Source organism: Esox lucius, chromosome 1, assembly GCF_011004845.1.
Source record: "Esox lucius isolate fEsoLuc1 chromosome 1, fEsoLuc1.pri, whole genome shotgun sequence".
Taxonomy (NCBI): domain Eukaryota; kingdom Metazoa; phylum Chordata; class Actinopteri; order Esociformes; family Esocidae; genus Esox; species Esox lucius.
In genome coordinates, this window is record NC_047569.1 from 20490892 (window position 1) to 20514013 (window position 23122).

General features: G+C 38.8%; 1 protein-coding gene across 3 annotated transcripts; it reads left to right on the top strand.

The window, feature by feature from the left end:
* Positions 1 to 4586: 4586 nt before the first annotated feature.
* Positions 4587 to 22384, top strand: LOC106024028 (serine-rich adhesin for platelets). Of its 3 annotated transcripts, XM_034293041.1 has the most exons (20): positions 4595 to 4775; positions 6944 to 7642; positions 7826 to 8083; positions 8200 to 8312; positions 8400 to 8616; positions 8779 to 8916; positions 9127 to 9328; positions 14720 to 14998; positions 15041 to 15414; positions 15598 to 15855; positions 15976 to 16088; positions 16175 to 16391; positions 16553 to 16690; positions 16901 to 18268; positions 20133 to 20384; positions 20507 to 20619; positions 20706 to 20922; positions 21085 to 21222; positions 21551 to 21643; positions 22003 to 22384. In XM_034293041.1, exons 1-20 carry the CDS (start codon positions 4727 to 4729, stop codon positions 22224 to 22226), a joined length of 5460 nt encoding a protein of 1819 aa, XP_034148932.1. In that variant the 5' UTR covers positions 4595 to 4726; the 3' UTR covers positions 22227 to 22384. The 3 variants fall into 3 exon arrangements, with proteins under 3 accessions (XP_034148931.1, XP_034148930.1, XP_034148932.1); XM_034293040.1 differs by lacking the exons at positions 14720 to 14998; positions 15041 to 15414; positions 15598 to 15855; ... (1 more) ...; positions 16175 to 16391; positions 16553 to 16690 and adding exons at positions 12854 to 13111; positions 13215 to 13327; positions 13414 to 13630; positions 13792 to 13929 and having other exon boundaries at positions 4587 to 4775; positions 9127 to 12669; XM_034293039.1 differs by lacking the exons at positions 14720 to 14998; positions 15041 to 15414; positions 15598 to 15855; positions 15976 to 16088 and adding exons at positions 12854 to 13111; positions 13215 to 13327 and having other exon boundaries at positions 4588 to 4775; positions 9127 to 12669.
* The last annotated feature ends 738 nt before the right edge of the window (positions 22385 to 23122 follow it).

Consider the following 23122-nt stretch of genomic DNA (forward strand, 5'->3'; position numbering starts at 1 on the left):
AAGCTCGAGGGTTGAGCAAATATTTGACCACTGCAGTGTATTTCATGTATTTTGACTTATCAATTCTTATTAATAAATCTTTGTGCTAAATTTCAATTTGGACCGGATCCTCGTCCTTCTTCAGAAACTCTACACGTAAAATTCTTAACAATATATAGGTCTAGTTTACTTTTTGCTGTGTAGAGCGGAGCCCTTGGAGTGTGGGGTCCCCCTGCCTCACAGGGGCTGCGTGGGTTTTCCAGCCACCAGTGAAAGGCTCGACTCTAGTTCCACTCTGTTTTCATACTCTTATATGGTTTTGAAATCTGCCACACACATCTACAGTTGTGCTTATAAGTTTGCCTTACCCTAGCAGAAATTGTGAAATTGTGGCATTGATTTTGAAAATATGACTGATCATGCAAAAGAATAATGTATTTTATTTAAGGATAGTGATCATATGAAGCCATTTATTATGACATAGGTGTTTGGCTCCTTTTTAAATCATAATGAAAACCGAAATCACCCAAATGGTCTTGATCAAAAGTACATACATTTGAATGTTTGGCCTTGTTACAGACACACAAGGTGACACACACACACCTGTGGGTTTTTAATTTGCAATTAGTGTCTCTGTATAAATAGTAAATGAGTTTGTTACCTCTCACGTGGATGCACTGAGCAGGCTAGATAAAACCCACTGGTAAAACCCAGTGTGAACAACATTAGGTGCAGATGAGCATGTCCTTTGCTGCTCAATGGAAGAAATAGTATCAGACCATGTTAAAATAATGGCTTGCTGCAAAGCGTTCGTCTCATCTCTGTCCATGCTGATCGCGACCTGAACAAGACTCTGCTCGAGTTTCTCAGCCAATCACAGATAAATGTTCTGCCATCCGTTTGTACTATACTCCTTCCGTTTCCACTAAACTTTCTCTCTCACACATACATTCTTCTCTCACATACATTTATTTTCTTTACACATGCATACATTCTCTGCTTATATACATAAATTATTTAAAATTGTGACTGCATATAAAAATATGTTCTTATGAGAGAAAAAAACTGTATGTATGTTAGAGTGAAAATATATGTATGTGAAAGGAGAATGTATATATATGAGGGTGAAAATGTATGTATGTGAAAGGAAAATGTATGTATGTTTGTGAGAGTGAAAATATATGCCTGTGAAAGGAGAATGTATGTTTGTGTGAGAGTGAAAATATATGCCTGTGAAAGGAGAATGTATGTTTGTGTGAGAGTGAAAATATATGTATGTGAAAGGAGAATGTATGCATGTGAGAGTGAAAATATATGTATGTGAAAGGAGAATGTATGTATGTGAGAGTGAAAATATATGTATGTGAAAGGAGAATGTATGCATGTGAGAGTGAAAATATATGTATGTGAAAGGAGAATGTATGCATGTGAGAGTACCAGAATGAATAATGTCTTATACGGTCCCTCATAGAAAAGCACCAAATAGCCACAGTAAAATATGGTGGTAGATCAATAGTAACTGTTTTGCTACTATTGATCTAAGGAACCTTGTTTAGATCAATGGCATGATGAATTCCATTAAGTACCAGGATTTTGTACCCCAAAACCTGTTTGCCTCTTCCATGAGACTGAGACTTTCAACAAGACAGTAACCCCAAACATTCATCAACATCAACACAGACATTGTTGCAGGACCACAAAATCAGTATTTGTTGGCCATGTCAGTCTTCAAACTTGAATCCAATTAAAAACCATTGGTCTGAATTGAAGGGCCATCCACAAGCACAAACCTAAGACTATCCAGGATCTTGAAATTTGCTGTATGGAGGAGTTGTCCAAGATCTTTACAAAAGTGTGCACCAACTTTGTCAGACTTTACACGAAGAGGCTCAGTGCTGTTATCCACTCCAGGCTTTATGGAATATTGATTTTAGGGGTCCCAATAAACTGTTTTCCTGAAAATTATCATACTACTCCTTGAAATCTGTTGTTTGACATAGATTATTGTGTTGAAAAGTATATTGCACCCCCTCTTGTTCATGCCCAAAATATTGGAGTTCGAGCAAAAACCTACAGGTAAGTAGCTCCCCTGAACAGAGTTGGAAAGTCCTGATGTAGGGGTACATATAGTTAGGCCCGGAAATATTTGGACACTGACAAAAGTTTGATAATTCTGGGTCTGTATGGCCACCCCAATGGATTTGAAATGAAACAACCGAGAGGCAAGTTCAGACATACAGCGTAAATTCAAGGGGTTGAACAAAAATACTGTATGAAACGTGTAGGAATTGCAAACATTTTCATTCAGTCCCCTTATTTCAGGGGCTCAAATTGGACAAATTAACACAATCATAAATAAAATGTTACATTTTTGATACTTTGTCGAGAATCCTTTGCAGTGGTGATGGACATTCATTACCGTTCTTCTAGCAGCAGGATATTATGCTAGCAGCGCTAAGTCAGATTTGAAATATATAAGGCAATATAATTAACAATACAGTCTGTCCATTTTATGTTTAATGTCCGTTCCAATGTTGTTCTTCTCTATTCTTTTTTACAGACTGTATTGCCTTTTAAATTTCAATGATGGCTTTTTATTGTGATAAAGAAAATCAGAGTGCTGCTGTATAATATCCTGCTAAAATAACGCTAATGAAGCCTCAATTGGCCATCACTACTTTGCAGGCAATGACTGCTTGAAGTCTGGAATGCATGGACATCACCTAACGCTGGGTTTCCTTCTTTGTGATGCTTTTCCAGGCCGTTACAGCAGCGGTCTTCAGTTGTTGTTTGTTCACAGGTATTTCTGCCTTAAGGTTTGTCTTCAGCAAGTAAAATGCATGCTCAATCGGGTTTAAATCAGGTGATTGACTTGACCATTGCAGAATATTACACTTCTTTGCTTTAAACTCCTGGGTTGCTTTCACAGTATGTTTTGCATCATTGTCCATCTGTAAAATGAAGCACCATCCAATTGACTTCCCTGAATTTGGCTGAATCTGAACAGACAATATATCTCTATATACCTCATAATTCATCTAGCTGCTTGTCTTCTGTTACATCATCAATAAACACCAGTGACCCAGTACCATTGGAAGCCATGCATGCCCATGCCATCACACTGCCTCCACCATGTTTTACAAATGATGGGGTATGCTTCAGAGTTATTCCAAGCCTTTTCCATACTTTTCTTCCCATCATTCTGACACAGGTTGATCTTAGTTTCATCTGTCCAAAGAATGCTGTTCCAGAACTGGACAGTTTTTTTTTTAGATATTTGATCTGTCTAATCTGGCCTTTCTGTTCTTGAGGCTTTTGAATGGTTTGCACCTTGTGGTGAACCCTCTGTATTTGCTCTCCTGAAGTCTTCTCTTATGGTAGACTTGGATAATGATATACCTACCTCCTGGAGAGTGTTCTTTACTTGGCTGGATGTTGTGAAGGAGTTTTTCTTTACCATGGAAAGGATCCTACGATCATCCACCACTGTTGTCTTCCGTGGACATCCAGGACCTTTTGTGTTGCAGACATCACCAGTGCATTTTATTTATCTTAGAATGTACCAAATTGTTGATTTGGTCACTCCCAATGTTCCTGCTATCTCTCTGATGGATTTTGTTTTTTGCAGCCTAAGGATGGCCTGTTCCACTTGCATTGAGAGCTTATTTGACTGTATGTTGTGGGTGCACAGTAACAGCTTCCATATGTGAATGCTACACCTGGAATCATCTCCAGACCTTTTACCTGCTCAATTGATGAAGAAATAACAAAGGAATAGCCCACACCATTCCATGAAACAGCTTTTGAGTCAATGTCCAATTACTTTTTGTCCCTTGAAAAAGAGCGGGATGTGAATACCGAATGTGAATTGCATGTGATTACCCTCAAATGAAAGCTGAGAGATTGCACCTTAAGGTTATATTCATTATTTAACTGTAACTTGAATATATTTTGGTAAACAGCCAAAATAACAAAACTTGTGTCAGTGTCCATATTATTTCCAGATCTAACTAAATCATTAACTCCACAAATCAATGGTCAAGTTTAGAAGAATCAAGTAAATTCCAGTGTAGATCAATGCTTTATTTTGTCACTATAAGGGCCAGCTTACAGACATTTTTATAGAAGTCAGGAATATTTGTACTGACAGTAGTTCCATAGAGGAAGTTCAATTATGTTAACTACAGAGAAACAGCTTTAATATCATTATAGACATGAAAATAACTTGGACATGGATGGAAGAATGTCAGAGGATGTGTACTCACATTTTTATGTTTTTAGCAAATTACCAACTGTTATTACAACGGTTAAGCACTTGTGAACATATTGACATCTCTTTGTAAATATAATACTTTACTGTTTCATACTACAGGTTGGTCAGTCCTGTGACCATGGTGAAACAAATGAGAATCGTACTTGGACAACAAGGTTTCTGACAACTAAATATTTTTTTATTAATTCAATTATACAACATCAATTTTAGATAAAAGTTCATATTAATACAGATGAATAAATATCAAATAAAAGTTTAGTCCCATTAACATTTTTGATTATTTAAGTGCAGTGGAAGTGCTGGTTCAATACGCAGAATGGGTGGTTTTAAAGAAAACATGGACATGTTGACATATGACATACATGCATTGTCTCTCACTTGTGTACAAGGAAATCATTTCTTTGCCTCACATAGCAGACTACTGTATATGGGCTGGGTTAAAATGTGATTTAACTTTGAAAGAATAAGGTAAAAATGCAAAAAAAGACAGTCTCTTGGCTTTTCAAGGTCGCTATTATTTTATGTAAGTATATCTCTCATTTAAAATTGGTGTGGTGGTCGAAATAAAAGTATTTAAACATTTTTTAAAGTTTGGATTAACTGTATCAAGAGAAATGTAGTATATTTTCTAGCATATATTTCATAGCTTTTCCAAAGAAAATGGTATGTTGGCACAATGTATAGTTATAGGCTAAATTGAGCACAGGAACAGTCTAGGCATATGGACAGATTTCAAACACTTTTAATGTTTTTAGACTTGCAATGTTTCCAGATTTCAATCTGTAATTACCTAAAATATGTGTGAGTTTTTCCAAATGTTTTTAATTATTTTAAAAAGCAGCCTTTCGGTGTTAAAATGGTGTCGGTGTACCAGAACGGTGGGGAGATCCTGTGATTAAAAATATTAATGTGAATTGACTAGTGCTGATTGATCAGCACATCATTCTCTATAATGCTGATTGGCTTGCTACTCCTCCTCAAGATTATACTCTATGTAATTTTTCAAACAGTCTGTTTAAGATACAAATTTGAGGTTGTGTTTTACTCCAATTTATGCTTTTGCCACAAATAAGTATTGGACGAGTCAACATTTGTTCAGAATGAGTTAACAGAACACAAGGAAGTGACATTTCCACTTGATGGTTACATTAACCATATGGGGTTTGTTGAAAATTATTGCTCAACCTGGCAATCCTGATATTCTTGAGGACTTGTTCAATTCTGTTATTAGTGACCTGTGAAAAATAGATTTAAGCATGAAACTTGATCTTTAAGGAAACAAGCCTGTTGTACTTTATGATCGCAAGTTAAGAACCCTAAGACAATTCCTCACTTTAGACAGAATAAGGAAAGAAGGCTCATTCAATCTCTCCTCTTGGTAGCCCACTATGGCCAAGATCTGTACTTACTTCACATCTTTACTTCACAGTGCAAAAATCATGCCATGAAGTTGAAGGAACCTTCAGAATGAAGTTGTATCAGGGCATGGATCTGTGGAAGGTTATGAGAAATTGCTAAAGCATTGAAAGTTCTCAGGAGCATAATGCCCACTTGTATAGAGCTTTAGAGTTTCTCTACAGAGATGAGAGAACCTGCCAGAAGGACAACCATCTCTGCAGCACTGAGAGACTGGTCCAGATTGAGGGAAGGATGAATGGAGAAAATTACAGAAAGATCATTGAAAATATCTTGATTCACTGCTCAGGAATTTAGATAAATGTAATCAATTGTAAATTAAGTCTATAACACAAAAATATTTGTTAGAATACTTCCCAATGGCACTGTAAGTGAGGTGTTTTTGTAGTGTAACCAAACAAAGAGAACAGGGCCTGAAAATGTGAGTTGGCAACACCGCACAGTTAGTAATCAAAACAAATTATTTAAAAGAGAACTCCATCCATCCATCATCTTCCGCTTATCCGGAAGATAACTCTATTTACATAATAAATAATGCAATTATGAGTAAGAAGATTCCATGCCAGAGTAAAGGAACATAATGAGTATTTCTAAAGAAAACCTAAGAACACAGTTTGCCTATTTACATTTTTTCACATACACTGAACAAAATTGAAAACGTAACACTTTTGTTTTTGTCCCCATTTATTTACTTTGCCGAGATAATCCATCCACCTCACAGGTGTGGCATATAAAGATGCTGATTAGACAGCATTATTATTGCACAGGTGTGCCTTAGGCTGGCCACAATAAATTGCCACTCTAAAATGTGCAGTTTCACTGTATTGGGGGGTACGAGGGGGTCCGAAACCCAGTCAGTATCTGGTGTGACCACCATTTGCCTCACGCAGTTCCAGGTTAGTCACATGATTCATTTTCTGTATAGTTTCCTAGAAAGTCATGCCCATGTACATGACTTCCTCCACTCCCCCTACACTAGATCAAAACAACACCTTTCTGTCTTTCCTCATTACCTGACCTCGTTTTTAAATAAAAACAGTAAAAGGACTATGAAATATGTTATGCAGAAAGATTTTAGGAAGACTGCATAGTATTGCTGAATTGGAGGCACTTTAATCATACATCTCCGAGGAAATTTTAAAGTAAATTATAATAATAAAAATAAGATATTAAAAGGAAAAGCATTGTGAAATGTTTGTGAAGTATGTGCTGCTTATATACTACATTTGTTTACAGTGAAAAATCTAATGGATTAATATATATTTTATTTTACAGTTGTCATCCAAGTAACAGCAACAGCAGCTGGTCTCTCAAATGAATCATCTGACTATTCCTGCCAAATAGTCTTCACTAAATCAACAGGCTCTTTAAGCGATGACCAAATTCCGTTTGATACATGGACAGTCTCAAATGATGCAAAGACTTCCACATTTACAACACCTGTCACACCAAAGGCAACGTTAACAATCAAGTCAAGTGATGTCCCCACTGCCTCAATTACATCAATGTTCACTTCAAGTGATGTCATAATTCTCGCTACAACATCAACAGTAATATCGAATGAAGTCATAACGCCCTCAGCACTCCATATTGTCCCTTCAACCGATGCCAGTACTCTCTCAAATACATTGACCTCTCTCAAATACATTGATGCCTCAACTACCAGTCAGAGCTCAATGGGAGACATCGTTTCTGCATCAGCCCTCACAACATCAACAGCTACTTCAACTGATGCTCCCTCAATTACCATTGTTTTAAATAATGCCAATACTCCTCATAGTACACTCACAGTCCCTTCAAGTGATGTCAACAATCCCTCAACTACATCAACAGCCACTTCAAACGATGCCTTAATGTCTTCTATTTTTTCTACAGTCACTTTAAGTGATTCTACTACTTTATCTACTTCAATGACAGGCTCTATAAGTGACGTTCCAGCAAACACTTCAGTGAAAAACACTATTGTCAGATGTGGTAAGATTTTATGCATGTATTTTTAAAGCATGGACGTATACTTTAATACAAAAATGAGAACATATTACAAAAATTCTAGTTATCCTTTTTTCAAATGGTTACCGAAATGTGTCAATATATTGCTGTTGATATATACTACATTGTTCAATCTAAAAAAGTGTGTTTGTTGTCATTTGTTTTCAGTATCAGGTGCTGTTGTAAATGCCATTAGGCTGGAAAATGTTACTAGTCAGGTTATCACTGCAAGTTGGATGGGCATCAACCTGAATCAAGAAATTCAGTACACAGTGAAGTTGGTGTCTTATTCATCCTCAATCCAGAACGAGACCTCAGTCACCAAAGCTGTTTTCTTAGACCTTACTCCAGCAACCATGTACACTCTCACTATTGAGTACTTATCCTGTGGCGTCAAGAAAAACATTTCAATAGACGTAGTCACAAGTATGTCAAATATTTAATTAATACATTTGAAAAAATATATACCAGATCAAAGAAGTATTTTTATTTGTAAAGAATCAAATTTATTTAACACTTTCTTTATCATTTCTCTCCCAAAGCTGGAAAAGTCTATGATTGTTCCACTCGAATTCCAGGCGGAGAGTTTTTGTCTGATTATTTAAATCAATCCAGCAGCCTTTATAAAGACTTTGTGACCAACTTCACCATGCAGGTAAATATTCACAAAGCATTTATTTTCCCCGCTATTAACTTCAAGGTATGTAATATAAAGTGTATAATATATATTTCTTCTTTAAAGGTTGTAAATAATCTCCCAGAACAGTACCAAGACCTTATCAAGACTCAACAAATGATGGTGGTTGTGAGAGCTGTTCGCAATGGAAGTCTGATTGTTGACTTTGATCTATTCGTTGCTTCGGTGGTCAACTTATCAACCTCTGCCGTGCAGATCAGTGTCATCAATGCCTTAAACAGATCTGCACTCGGAGTAGATCACAATAGCACCTTTGTTAAAGGTTTCTGAATTGCATTAACTGATGTATTGATCAAAATACCAACAGAATTTACATTTTGGATGATATATGTATGTGCATAAAACACAGTGTATACATACAATAGATAGTTATCATATTGTTAAGTTTACATTGTTTTTAACTTAGTGTTTTACATAATTACAGATGCAGATCTTTGTCAAAGAGGAAATTACGCATGCTCACAAAATGCCAGTTGTGTCACAGAGGGACCTTCATATTCATGTAACTGTCAGGCGGGATTCTATGACATAAACCCAGTGGTGCCTGGTACTGACTGCATGAGTAAGTAAATGTTGTCGCTAAGAAAACAAATATAAATTAGTTGGAGACTTTATGCAACACCAAGTACCAGATGAAAAGGACATGTTAAAACAATGTGATGAATTAGAAAGTGCATCCAGTTAATTTGCATTGACTGGTGAATCTGCTATCCTAGTTTGGTAGATCAGAATCGTATTAATTATGTCTTAATTCCTTCTGCTCCATCAACAGGCATATCAGTGGATGCCACCACTACTGCAACAGCATCAACAGTCTCACCAAGTGATGCCACCACTGCCTCAATTACATCAACAGTCTCTCCAAGTGATGCCACCACTGCCTCAATTACATCAACAGTCTCTCCAAGTGATGCCACCACTGCCTTAACTACATCAACAGTCTCTCCAAAGGATGCCACCACTGACTCAACTACATCAACAGTCTCGCCAAGTGATGCCACCACTGCATCAATTACATCAACAGTCTCCTCAAGTGATGCCACCACTGCCATAACTAGATCAAAAGTCTCTCCAAGGGATGCCACCACTGACTCAACTGCATCAACAGTCTCTCCAAGTGATGACTCCACTGCCTCAACTACATCAACAGTCTCTCCAAGTGATACCACCACTGACTCAACTACATCAACAGTCTCTCCAAGTGATGCCACCACTGCCTTAACTACATCAACAGTCTCTCCAAAGGATGCCACCACTGACTCAACTACACCAATAGTCTTTCCAAGTGATGCCACCACTGACTCAACTACATCAACAGTCTCTCCAAGTGATGACTCCACTGCCTCAACTACATCAACAGTCTCTCCAAGTGTTGCCACCACTGACTCAACTACATCAACAGTCTCTCCAAAGGATTCCACCACTGACTCAACTGCATCAACAGTCTCTCCAAGAGATGCCACCACTGCCTCAACTACATCAACAGGCTCTCCAAGTGATGCCACCACTGACTCAACTACATCAACAATCTCTCCAAGTGATGCCACCACTGACTCAACTGCATCAACAGTCTCTCCAAGTGATGCCACCACTGACTCAACAACATCAACAGTTTCACCTAGTGATGCCAACACTGCCTCATTTACATCAACAGTCTCTCCAAGTGATACCACCACTGCCTTAACGAGATCAACAGTCTCTCCAACGGATGGCACCACTAATTCAACTGCATCAACAGTCTCTCCAAGTGATGCCACCACTGCCTTAACTGCATCAACAGTCTCTCCAAGAGATGCCACCACTGCCTCAACTGCATCAACAGTCTCTCCAAGTGTTGCCACCACTGACTCAACTACATTGACAGTCTCTCCAAAGGATGCCACCACTGACTCAACTGCATCAACAGTCTCTCCAAGTGATGCCACCACTGACTCAACTACATCAACAGTCTCTCCAAGTGATGCCACCACTGACTCAATTACATCAACAGTCTCTCCAAGTGATGCCACCACTGACTCAACTACATCAACAGTCTCTCCAAGTGATGCCACAACTGCCTCAATTACATCAACTGTCTCTCCAAGGGATGCCACCACTGCCTCATCTACATCAACAGTCTCTCTTAGTGATGCAACCCCTGCCTTAACTACACCAACAATCTCTTCAAGTGATGCCACCACTGACTCAACTACACCAACAGTCTCGCTAAGTGATGCCACCACTGCTTCAAGTACACCAACAGTCTCTTTAAGTGATGCAACCACTGCCTTAACTACATCAACAGTCTCTCCAAAGGATGCCACCACTGACTCAACTGCATCAACAGTCTCTCCAAAGGATGCCACCACTGACTCAACTGCATCAACAGTCTCTCCAAAGGATGCCACCACTGCCTCAACTACATCAACAGTCTCTCCAAGTGATACCACCACTGACTCAACTACATCAACAGTCTCTCCAAGTGATCCCACCACTGACTCAACTACATCAACAGTCTCACCTAGTGATGCCACCACTGCCTCATTTACATCAACAGTCTTTCCTAGTGATGCCACCACTGCCTCATTTACATCAACAGTCTCTCCTAGTGATGCCACCACTGCCTCAATCACATCAACTGTCTCTCCAAGTGATGCCACCACTGCTTCAACTACACCAACAGTCTCTCTAAGTGATGCAACCACTGCCTTAACTACATCAACAGTCTCTCCAAAGGATGCCACCACTGACTCAACTGCATCAACAGTCTCTCCAAAGGATGCCACCACTGCCTCAACTGCATCAACAGTCTCTCCAAAGGATGCCATCACTGCCTCAACTACATCAACAGTCTCTTCAAGTGATGCCACCACTGCTTCAACTACATCAACAGTTTATCTAAGTGATACAACCACTGCCTTAACTACATCAACAGTCTCTCCAAGTGATGCCACCACTGCCTTAACTTCATCAACAGTCTCACCAAAGGATGCCACCACCGACTCAACTACATCAACAGTCTCTCCAAGTGATGCCACAACTGCCTCAATTACATCAAAAGTCTCTCCAAGGGATGCCACCACTGCCTCAACTACATCAACAGTCTTTCTAAGTGATGCAACCACTGCCTTAACTACACCAACAATCTCTCCAAGTGATGCCACCACTGACTCAACTACATCACAAGTCTCGATAAGTGATGCCACCACTGCCTCAATTACATCAACTGTCTCTCCAAGTGATGCCACCACTGCTTCAACTACATCAACAGTCTCTCTAAGTGATGCAACCACTGCCTTAACTACATCAACAGTCTCTCCAAGTGATGCCACCACTGCCTCAATTACATCAACAGTCTCTCCAAGTGATGCCACCACTGCTTCAACTATATCAACAGACTCTCTAAGTGATGCAACCACTGCCGTAACTACATCCACAGTCTCTCCAAAGGATGCCACCACTGACTCAACTGCATCAACAGTCTCTCCAAAGGATGCCACCACTGACTCAACTAAATCAACAGTCTCTCTAAGTGATGCCACCACTGACTCAACTACATCAACAGTCTCTCCAAGTGATGCCACCACTGCCCTAACTACATCAACAGTCTCTCCAAAGGATGCCACCACTGACTCAACTACACCAACAGTCTCTCCAAGTGATGCCACAACTTACTCAACTACATCAACAGTCTCTCCAAGTGAAGTCATTAGTCCCTTTACCTCGTTGACGTTCACGTCAAGTGATAACTCCACTACCCGTCAGAGCTCAATGGGAGACATTGTTTCTGCATCAGCCCCCACAGCATCAACAGCTACTTCGAGTGTTGCCATCTCTTCCTTAACTCTTTCCACAGTCTCATCAAGTGATGTAACCCCTCCCTCAAATATATTGCCGGTCTCTTCAGTTGATGCCAGAACTTCCCCTGCTCTGTCTAGAGTCACTTCAACTGATACCACCACTTCAGGTGATGTCATCACTTCCTCTATGACATTGACAGTCACTTCAAGTGATGCCTCTAGAAGAAATCAGACCTCAATGGGAGAAACTCTTACTGCAACAGCTCCCACAATATCAACAGTCCCTTCAACTGATGCTCCCTCAAATACCGTTGTTTTAAATGATGCCAAAACTTCTCATAGTACAATCACAGTCCCTTCAAGTGATGCCAACAATCCCTCAACTACATCAACAGCCACTTCAAACGATGCCTTAATGTCTTCTATTCTTTCTACAGTCACTTTAAGTGATTCTACTACTTTATCTACTTCAATGACAGGCTCTACAAATGATGTTCCAGCAAACACTTCAGTGAAAAACACTACTGTCAGATGTGGTAAGATTTTATGCATGTATTTTTAAAGCATGGACGTATACTTTAATACAAAAATGAGAACATATTTCAAACATTCTAGTTATCCTTTTTTTAAAATGGTTACCGAAATGTGTCAATATATTGCTGTTGATATATACTACATTGTTCAATCTAAAAAAGTGTGTTTGTTGTCATTTGTTTTCAGTATCAAGTGCTGTTGTAAATGCCATTAGGCTGGAAAATGTTACTAATCAGGTTATCACTGCAAGTTGGATGGGCATCAACCTGAATCAAGAAATTCAGTACACAGTGAAGTTGGTGTCTTATTCATCCTCAATCCAGAACGAGACCTCAGTCACCAAAGCTGTTTTCTTAGACCTTACTCCAGCAACCATGTACACTCTCACTATTGAGTACTTATCCTGTGGCGTCAAGAAAAACATTTCAATAGACGTAGTCACAAGTATGTCAAATATTTAATTAATACATTTGAAAAAATATATACCTTTTATTTAAAGAATGACATTTACTTATCACTTTCTTCCTTTTTCTTTTCTCTCCCAAAGCTGGAAAGGTCTATGAATGTTCCACTCGAATTCCGAGTGGAGAGTTTTTCTCTGATTATTTAAATCAATCCAGCAGCCTTTATAAAGACTTTGTGATCAATTTCACCATCCAGGTAACTATTCAGTAAGGATTTATTTCACTGCGATATTCGTCAAGTCATGTAAAATAAACATTTTCATAAAACTTTTTTCTTTAAAGGTTGTAAATAATCTCCCAAAACAATACCAGGACCTTATAAGTGCTCAACAAATGATGGTGATTGTGAGAGATGTTCGCCAAGGAAGTGTGATCGTTGACTTTGATCTGGTGACTGCTTTCGATGTTAACCTATCAACGTCTGATGTCAGGACGAGTGTCATCAATGCCCTGAACTTATCTACACTCAGAGTAGATCTCAATAGTACCCATGTTCAAGGTTTCTGAATTCCATTAACTGATGTATTGATCTAAATACTAACATAATTATATTTTGGATGATATATATATGTGCATAAAACACAGTCTACACATACAATAGATGTTTATCATATTGTTATGTTTACATTGTTTTTAACTTAGTGTTTTACATAATTACAGATGCAGATCTTTGCCAAAGAGGAATTTACGCATGCTCACAAAATGCCAGTTGTGTCACAGAGGGACCTTCATATTCATGTAACTGTAAGGCGGGATTCAATGACATAAACCCAGTGGTGCCTGGTACTGACTGCATGAGTAAGTAAATGTTGTCGCTTAGAAAACAAATATAAATGAGTTGGAGACTTTATGCAACAGCAAGTACCAGATGAAAAGGACATTTTAAAACAATGTGATGAATTAGAAAGTGCATCCAGTTAATTTGCATTGACTGGTGAATCTGCTATCCTAGTATGGTAGATCAGAATCATATTAATTATGTCTTAATTCCTTCTGCTCCATCAACAGGCATATCAGTGGATGCCACCACTACTGCAACAGCATCAACAGTCTCGCCAAGTGATGCCACCACTGCCTCAATTACATCAACAGTCTCTCCAAGTGATGCCACCACTGACTCAACTCCATCAACAGTCTCTCCAAGTGATGCCACCACTGCCTCAACTACATCAACAGTCTCGCCAAGTGATGCCACTACTGCCTTAACTACATCAACAGTCTCTCCAAGTGATGCCACCACTGACTCAACTACATCAACAGTCTTTCCAGGTGATGCCAACACTGACTCAACTACATCAACCGACTCTTCAAGAGATGCCTCCACTGCTATAACTACATCAACAGTCTCTCCTAATTATGCCACCAGTGCCTCAAATGCATCAAAAGTCTCTCCAAATGATACCACCGCTGACTCAGCTACATTAACAGTCTTTCCAAGTGATGCCACCACTGCCTCAACTTCATCAAAGGTCTCTCCAAGTGATGCCACCACTTACTCAATTACATCAACAGTCTCTCCAAGTGAAGCCACAACCTACTCAACTACATCAACAGTCTCTCCAAGTGAGGCTATCACTGACTCAACTACACCAACAGTCTCTCCAAGTGATGCCACAACTTACTCAACTACATCAACAGTCTCTCCAAGTGAAGTCATTAGTCCCTTTACCTCGTTGACGTTCACGTCAAGTGATAACTCCACTACCCGTCAGAGCTCAATGGGAGACATTGTTTCTGCATCAGCCCCCACAGCATCAACAGCTACTTCGAGTGTTGCCATCTCTTGTTTAATTCTTTCCACAGTCTCCTCAAGTGATGTAACCCCTCCCTCAAATATATTGCCAGTCTCTTCAATTGATGCCAGAACTTCCCCTACTCTGTCTAGAGTCACTTCAACTGATACCACCACTTCAGGTGATGTCATCACTTCCTCTATGACATTGACAGTCACTTCAAGTGATGCCTCTAGAAGAAATCAGACCTCAATGGGAGAAACTAGTACTGCAACAGCTCCCACAATATCAACAGTCCCTTCAACTGATGCTCCCTCAAATACCGTTGTTTTAAATGATGCCAAAACTCCTCATAGTACACTCACAGTCCCTTCAAGTGATGCCAACAATCCTTCAACTACATCAACAGCCACTTCAAACGATGCCTTAATGTCTTCTATTCTTTCTACAGTCACTTTAAGTGATTCTACTATTTTATCTACTTCAATGACAGGCTCTACAAATGATGTTCCAGCAAACACTTCAGTGAAAAACACTACTGTCAGATGTGGTAAGATTTTATGCATGTATTTTTAAAGCATGGACGTATACTTTAATACAGAAATGAGAACATATTACAAACATTCTAGTTATCCTTTTTTCAAATGGTTACCGAAATGTGTCAATATATTGCTGTTGATATATACTACATTGTTCAATCTAAAAAAGTGTGTTTGTTGTCATTTGTTTTCAGTATCAGGTGCTGTTGTAAATGCCATTAGGCTGGAAAATGTTACTAGTCAGGTTATCACTGCAAGTTGGATGGGCATCAACCTGAATCAAGAAATTCAGTACACAGTGAAGTTGGTGTCTTATTCATCCTCAATCCAGAACGAGACCTCAGTCACCAAAGCTGTTTTCTTAGACCTTACTCCAGCAACCATGTACACTCTCACTATTGAGTACTTATCCTGTGGCGTCAAGAAAAACATTTCAATAGACGTAGTCACAAGTATGTCAAATATTTAATTAATACATTTGAAAAAATATATACCAGATCAAAGAAGTACAAATTTTTTTTGTAAAGAATCACATTTTATCACTTTCTTCCTTTTTCTTTTCTCTCCCAAAGCTGGAAAGGTCTATGAATGTTCCACTCGAATTCCGAGTGGAAAGTTTTTCTCGGATTATTTAAATCAATCCAGCAGCCTTTATAAAGACTTTGTGATCAATTTCACCATCCAGGTAACTATTCAGTAAGGATTTATTTCACTGCGATTTTCATCAAGTCATGTAAAATAAACATTTTCATAAAATTTGTTTCTTTTAAGGTTGAGACTAATCTCCCAAAACAATACCAGGACCTTATAAGTGCTCAACAAATGATGGTGATTGTGAGAGATGTTCGCCAAGGAAGTGTGATCGTTGACTTTGATCTGGTGACTGCTTTCGATGTTAACCTATCAACGTCTGATGTCAGGACGAGTGTCATCAATGCCCTGAACTTATCTACACTCAGAGTAGATCTCAATAGCACCCTTGTTCAAGGTTTCTGAATTCCATTAACTGATGTATTGATCTAAATACTAACATAATTATATTTTGGATGATATATATATGTGCATAAAACACAGTCTACACATACAATAGATGTTTATCATATTGTTATGTTTACATTGTTTTTAACTTAGTGTTTTACATAATTACAGATGCAGATCTTTGCCAAAGAGGAAATTACGCATGCTCACAAAATGCCAGTTGTGTCACAGAGGGACCTTCATATTCATGTATCTGTCAGGCGGGATTCTATGACATAAACCCAGTGGTGCCTGGTACTGACTGCATGAGTAAGTAAATGTTGTCGCTTAGAAAACAAATATAAATGAGTTGGAGACTTTATGCAACAGCAAGTACCAGATGAAAAGGACATGTTAAAACAATGTGATGAATTAGAAAGTGCATCCAGTTAATTTGCATTGACTGGTGAATCTGCTATCCTAGTATGGTAGATCAGAATCATATTAATTATGTCTTAATTCCTTCTGCTCCATCAACAGTCATATCAGTGGATGCCACCACTGACTCAACTGCATCAACAGTCTCTCCAAGTGATGCAACCACTGCCTTAACTACATCAACAGTCTCTCCAAGTGATGCCACCACTGCCTCAATTACATCAACAGTCTCTCCAAGTGATGCCACCACTGCCTCAATTACATCAATAGTCTCTCCAAGTGATGCCACCACTGACTCAACTCCATCAACAGTCTCTCCAAGTGATGCCACCACTGCCTCAACTACATCAACAGTCTCTCCAAGTTATGCCACCACTGACTCAACTGCATCAACAGTCTCTCCAAGTGATGCCACCACTGCCTCAACTACATCAACAGTCTCTCCAAGTGATGCCACCACTGCCTTAACTACATCAACAGTCTCTCCAAAGGATGTCATTAGTCCCTCTACCTCGTTGACGTTCACTTCAAGTGATAGCTCCACTACCCTTCAGACCTCAATGGGAGACATTGTTTCTGCATCAGCCCCCACAACATCAGCAGCTACTTCAAGTGTTGCCATCTCTTCCTTTAGGATATCGGCAGTTTCCTCAAGTGATGTCACCTATCTCTCAACTAGATTGCCAGTCTCTTCAATTGATGCCAGAACTTCCTCTGCACCTTCTAGAGTCATTTCAACTGATACCACCATTTCAAGTGATGTCATCACTTCCTCTAAGATTTCGACAGTCACCTCGAGTGATTCTTCATCTACCAGCCAATCCTCACTGGGAAGCACTGTTTTGACAACAGTCTTCACCAATGCATCCATAGAAACTAAAGTCCCAACAATATTAACAGTGATTTCAACTGATGCCACCATTCCTCCTTCTACATCAACAGTCTCTTCAAATAGTGTTTCCTCATCTACATCAGTACATCCAATTAATGTCAAAACAACTTCCCAGACATCCTCTTCAATTCAGAATCTGTCGTATACATATTCAGTAACTTCAAGTGATGCCTCCAATTCCAGTCAAACCTCAGTGAGAAGCATTGATTCATCAACTGCCACAATAAACACTAATGCATCCATAGAGACTTTAGCCCCCTTGACATCAACAGTGAATTCAAGTGATTCCAATACTCCTTCTATATCTTCTACAGTAATTTCCAATGCCACATCTCCCTATTCGACATTGATAGTCACTGCAAGTTATGCCACCACTCCCTTTGCTAGATCACAAGTAACAAGTCTGGCCACCACTCTAAGACCAACTCCTTCCTCATCCAGTGCTACTCCAGTGACGACAAGACCAGAAACAACCTCAACTGCAGTCCCAGTAATCAATTCTTCAGACACCTCACTTGGAACCGTATCAAGAGACACCACTTTGGTGACTACTGTCCAAAATACTTTTACAGGATGTGGTAAGGTTCTATGTGGTTCCTTTTAAAGCATCATCATATGCTTATTGGCAAAAAAAAGAGAAGTTATAAAATGTTATTTTTCTTTTTCTTTATTGATTTTACCAAATCTGATTGAAACTATTACCAAATATGATTGAAATGTGTGAAAATATAGCTTTTCACACTGTTTTATTAAAATACAGTTAGGTCTGGAAATATTTGGACACTGACACAATTTTCATAATTCTGTCTCTGTATGCCACCACAATACATTTGAAATGACACAACTGAGATGCAATTGAAGTGCAGACTTTAAGCTTTAATTCAATGGGTTGAACAAAAACATTGAATGAAAAGTTTAGGAATTGCAACCATTTTCATACCCAGTCCCTTAATTTCAGGGGCTCACATGTAATTGGACAAATTAACACAATCATAAATAAAATGTTCCTTTTTAATACTTTGTCAAGAATCCTTTGCATATGACTGCTTGAAGTCTGGAATGCATGGACATCACCAAATGCTTAGTTTCTTCCTTTGTGATGCTTTGCCAAGTCTTTAACTACAGCTGTCTTCAGTTGTTTTTTGTTCGTGGGTCTTTCTGCCTTAAGTTTTGTCTTCAGCAAGTGAAATGCAAGCTCCATTGGGTTGAGATCAGGTGATTGATTCTGCCATTGCAGAATATTACACTTCTTGCTTTAAAAAACTCCTGGGTTGCATTCACAATATGTTTTGGGTTATTGTCTATCTGTGATGTGAAGCGCTGTCCAATCAGCCCTCGTTGAATTTGACTGAATCTGAGCAGACAATATATCCCTATACACTTCAGAATTCATCCGGCTGCTTCTGACTTCTGTCACATCATCAATAAACACTAGTGACCCAGGGCCATTGGAAGCCATGCATGCTCATGCCATCACACTGCCTCCACCATGTTTTACAGATGATGTGCTATGCTTCGGATCATGAGCCGTCCAAGCCTTCTCCATACTTTTTTCTTCCCATCATTCTGGTACAGGTTGATCTTAGTTTCATCTGTCCCAAAGAATGCTATTCCAGAACTGGGTTGGCTTTTGTAGATGTTTAATCACCAAAGTGTAATCTGGCCTTTATGTTCTTGAGGCTTATGAACGGTTTACATTTTGTTGTAAACCTTCTGTATTTGCTCTTGTAGTCTTCTCTTTATGGTAGACTTGGATAATGATATGCCTACCTCCTGGAGAGTGTTCTTCATTTGGCTGGATGTTGTAAAGGGGTTTTTCTTCACCATGGACAGGATCCTACAATCATCCCCCATTGCTGTCTTCCATGGACGTCCAGGCCTTTTTGTGTTGCAGAGCTCACCAGTGTGTTCTTTTTTTCTCAGGATGTACCAAACTGTTGACCTGGCCACTTCTAATGTTCCTGTTAAATCTCTGATGGATTTTCTTTGCAGCCTAAGGATGGCCTGTTTTACATTCGTTGAGATCTCCTTTGACTGTGTGTTGTGGATTCAAAGCAACAGCTTCCAAATGCCAATGCCACACCTGGAATCAACTCCAGAGCTTTTAACTGCGTAATTGAAGAAGAAATAATGAAGGAATAGTCCACACCTTTCCATGAAACAGCTTTTGAGTCAACTGTCCAATTACTTTTGGTGCCTTGAAAAAGAGGGGGCTACATGTTAAGGAGTTGTAATTCCTAAACACTTCCTCCAATTTGGATGTGAGTCTCTCAAATAAAAGGATACCCTCAAATAAAAGCTGAGAGACTGCACTTTAAGCCCACATTCACTATTGTTAACTTATATAAATTTTTGTTAACAGCCAAAATAACAAAACTATCAGTGTCCAATCATTTCCGGACCTAACTGTATATGTTTGTTGTGATTTGTTTTGAATATCAGGTGCTGTAGTGAATGCCATCCGGCTAGAAAATATCACTAGCCAGGTTATCATTGTGAGTTGGATGGGAATCAACCTGAATCAAGAAATTCAGTACATAGTGAAGTTGGTGTCTTATTCATCCTCAATCCAGAACGAGACCTCAGTCACCAAAGCTGTTTTCTCAGACCTTACTCCAGCAACCATGTACACTCTCACTATTGAGTACTTATCCTGTGGCGTCAAGAAAAACATTTCAATAGACGTAGTCACAAGTATGTCAAATATTTAATTAATACATTTGAAAAAATATATACCAGATCAAAGAAGTACAATTTTTTTTGTAAAGAATCACATTTATTTATCACTTTCTTCCCTTTTCTTTTCTCTCCCAAAGCTGGAAAGGTCTATGAATGTTCCACTCGAATTCCGAGTGGAGAGTTTTTCTCTGATTATTTAAATCAATCCAGCAGCCTTTATAAAGACTTTGTGATCAATTTCACCATCCAGGTAACTATTCACTAAGGATTTATTTCACTGCTATTTTCGTCAAGTCATGTAAAATAAACATTTTCATAAAACTTGTTTCTTTTAAGGTTGAGACTAATCTCCCAAAACAATACCAGGACCTTATAAGTGCTCAACAAATGATGGTGATTGTGAGAGATGTTCGCCAAGGAAGTGTGATCGTTGACTTTGATCTGGTGACTGCTTTCGATGTTAACCTATCAACGTCTGATGTCAGGACGAGTGTCATCAATGCCCTGAACTTATCTACACTCAGAGTAGATCTCAATAGTACCCATGTTCAAGGTTTCTGAATTCCATTAACTGATGTATTGATCTAAATACTAACAGAATTTACATTTTGGATGATATATGTATGTGCATAAAACACAGTCTACACATACAATAGATGGTTATCATATTGTTATGTTTACATTGTTTTTAACTTAGTGTTTTAAATAATTACAGATGCAAATCTCTGCCAACGAGGAAATTACGCATGCTCACAAAATGCCAGTTGTGTCACAGAGGGACCTTCATATTCCTGTAAATGTCAGGTGGGATTGTACAGTGAAAACCCTGCCTTGCCTGGTACTGCCTGCATGAGTAAGTACATGTTGTTGCTTAGAAGAATATTTATATTAGATGAGGACATTATGCAACACTAACTACCAGTGAAAAAGTACAATACAGTATTATACCTTAATGCACTTGTTAATTAATGCACTAGTTTTGTTAATCGTCTCTCACCACTATTTAACTTATGTTTTAGTGGTTATTATCTGTCCAGTTGCTGTGCTATGTAAATGCTTGTATTCATCACATACTTATTGTGTGGTGGGTCCTGGAAGACGCCAGGAGTGTATCTGTTATCCAGGTTTGAGAGATCAGAATCCTATTGATGATGTAATTACTCCCTCTGCTCCATCAACAGTCACTTCAAGTAATGCCACCACTCCCTCAACTTCATTCACAGTCTCTTCAAGTGATGCCATAACTCTCCCTGCTCCATCAACAGTCACTTCAGGTGATTTTCCCTTCCTGATCTAGCTATTTTGAATATGATGTTTAAAGGGAAAATTTTAAATAAAAGTTTTCAAACTACGAAATGGTACGTCAGTGTCCTTACTGCAAGCAGTCTGTCAATGACTTGCTCAAGTACAAAGAAAACGTGTTTTCTTGAGCATGCAGCTTAACCCATATTGCTCATATAAGTTTCTCTGCTAAAGGGCGTTCGCTAAATGACTCACATGTTAACAAAGTTGTTTGTGTTTGTTGCATCCAATGAAAATATGAAATGATACCCAGGTTTTAGTTTCATTTATTTATTCAATAGAATTTTTTGTGAATAAATTAATTTTTTTCTCATCTGTCTTTTCTGTGCAGGAGTTCCCCAAATATCAATGGCCCCAGCTGAAGGCTGGAAAGTAGCAACCATAGTCCTTGGAGTTCTGCTGGGCTTCATTTTGTTAGTTGTGGTTTTTGCTTTGATCATGACTGCACTGAGATCAACTAACAGGATCATGTCATACAACATCCATCAGCCAGAGGACAACATACAGGTGGTGTCCACTGACTACATACATAAACACTATTCTAACTGTGTGTAGTTTCCATTTTGTCCCTCAAGAAAAGGGGATAACATTTTTTTTTGGGTGAAAACATTTACTATTAGACTTTTGGACCCCTGAAGGGCTAGTATTTGTGTATGCAACTAAGCTAAGTGGATTTTGGCTTTCTTTCTTAATTTGACTAATGTAAAGGTGAAATGTAGATGAATATGTGTGTATGAATACTACAGCAACTCACTGAGGTCACAGGTTCAGATTACAATGTCACTAACCCATAATCAGTCCCTCCTGGTTTTCACAACTTTCTGTTTGTTTTCTGCTGCCAAAATGCTTCATTTGGATATGGCTTCGGTGAAATTCCACAATTTATTCAAAATCAGCCATTGGGCTTGCTATGAGCACGAGATCCACCTTCCATTCAGGCCCTCTCTCTCTGTCTCTGTCTTTGTGTCACACACACAAACCGCTTTGCGGCATCAGCCCCCCAGTCAGATGGTAAAACTACTTATGGTGTTTCTGTATAAGATTGCCATGCAGCACCAGGTAAACCAACACTTCAGTTTGAGAAATCTGTGATATTCCACATGTTGTAAAGTTACAATATAGCTCATTCACTTTGCTGCTGTAACACTTGCAGGCAGGAGGCAGGACACAGGCACTGGGAAAACTGAGAACTTCTAAAAAAATAGCTAAGTAAAAAAAAACGAAATTACACACAAAAACAACATTACAGTGGCACGAGCACCAAATAATAAACAACAACATACAAGAAGGAAGAAGGATATTAAATAGGAACATTCTTACATAGTTTATCCATATAGCATTGACATGAAGTGTTGTCAGTTAATTTTAGTTTGAACACTGAACAGTGAGTTGTTTGGTTTTATATACAATATTTCCCAGTGAGCTTTTTTTGAGTGAATAGTGAAGTTACC

Bases quoted from the DNA above. Each gene is read 5' to 3' on its own strand.
- LOC106024028 (XM_034293040.1), top strand. From the start codon at position 4,727: ATGCAAAAAAAGACAGTCTCTTGGCTTTTCAAGGTCGCTATTATTTTA. The intron at 20,385-20,506 runs GTATGTCAAATA...TCTCTCCCAAAG, and splicing joins TTCAATAGACGTAGTCACAA to CTGGAAAGGTCTATGAATGT. The intron at 20,620-20,705 runs GTAACTATTCAC...GTTTCTTTTAAG, and splicing joins TGATCAATTTCACCATCCAG to GTTGAGACTAATCTCCCAAA.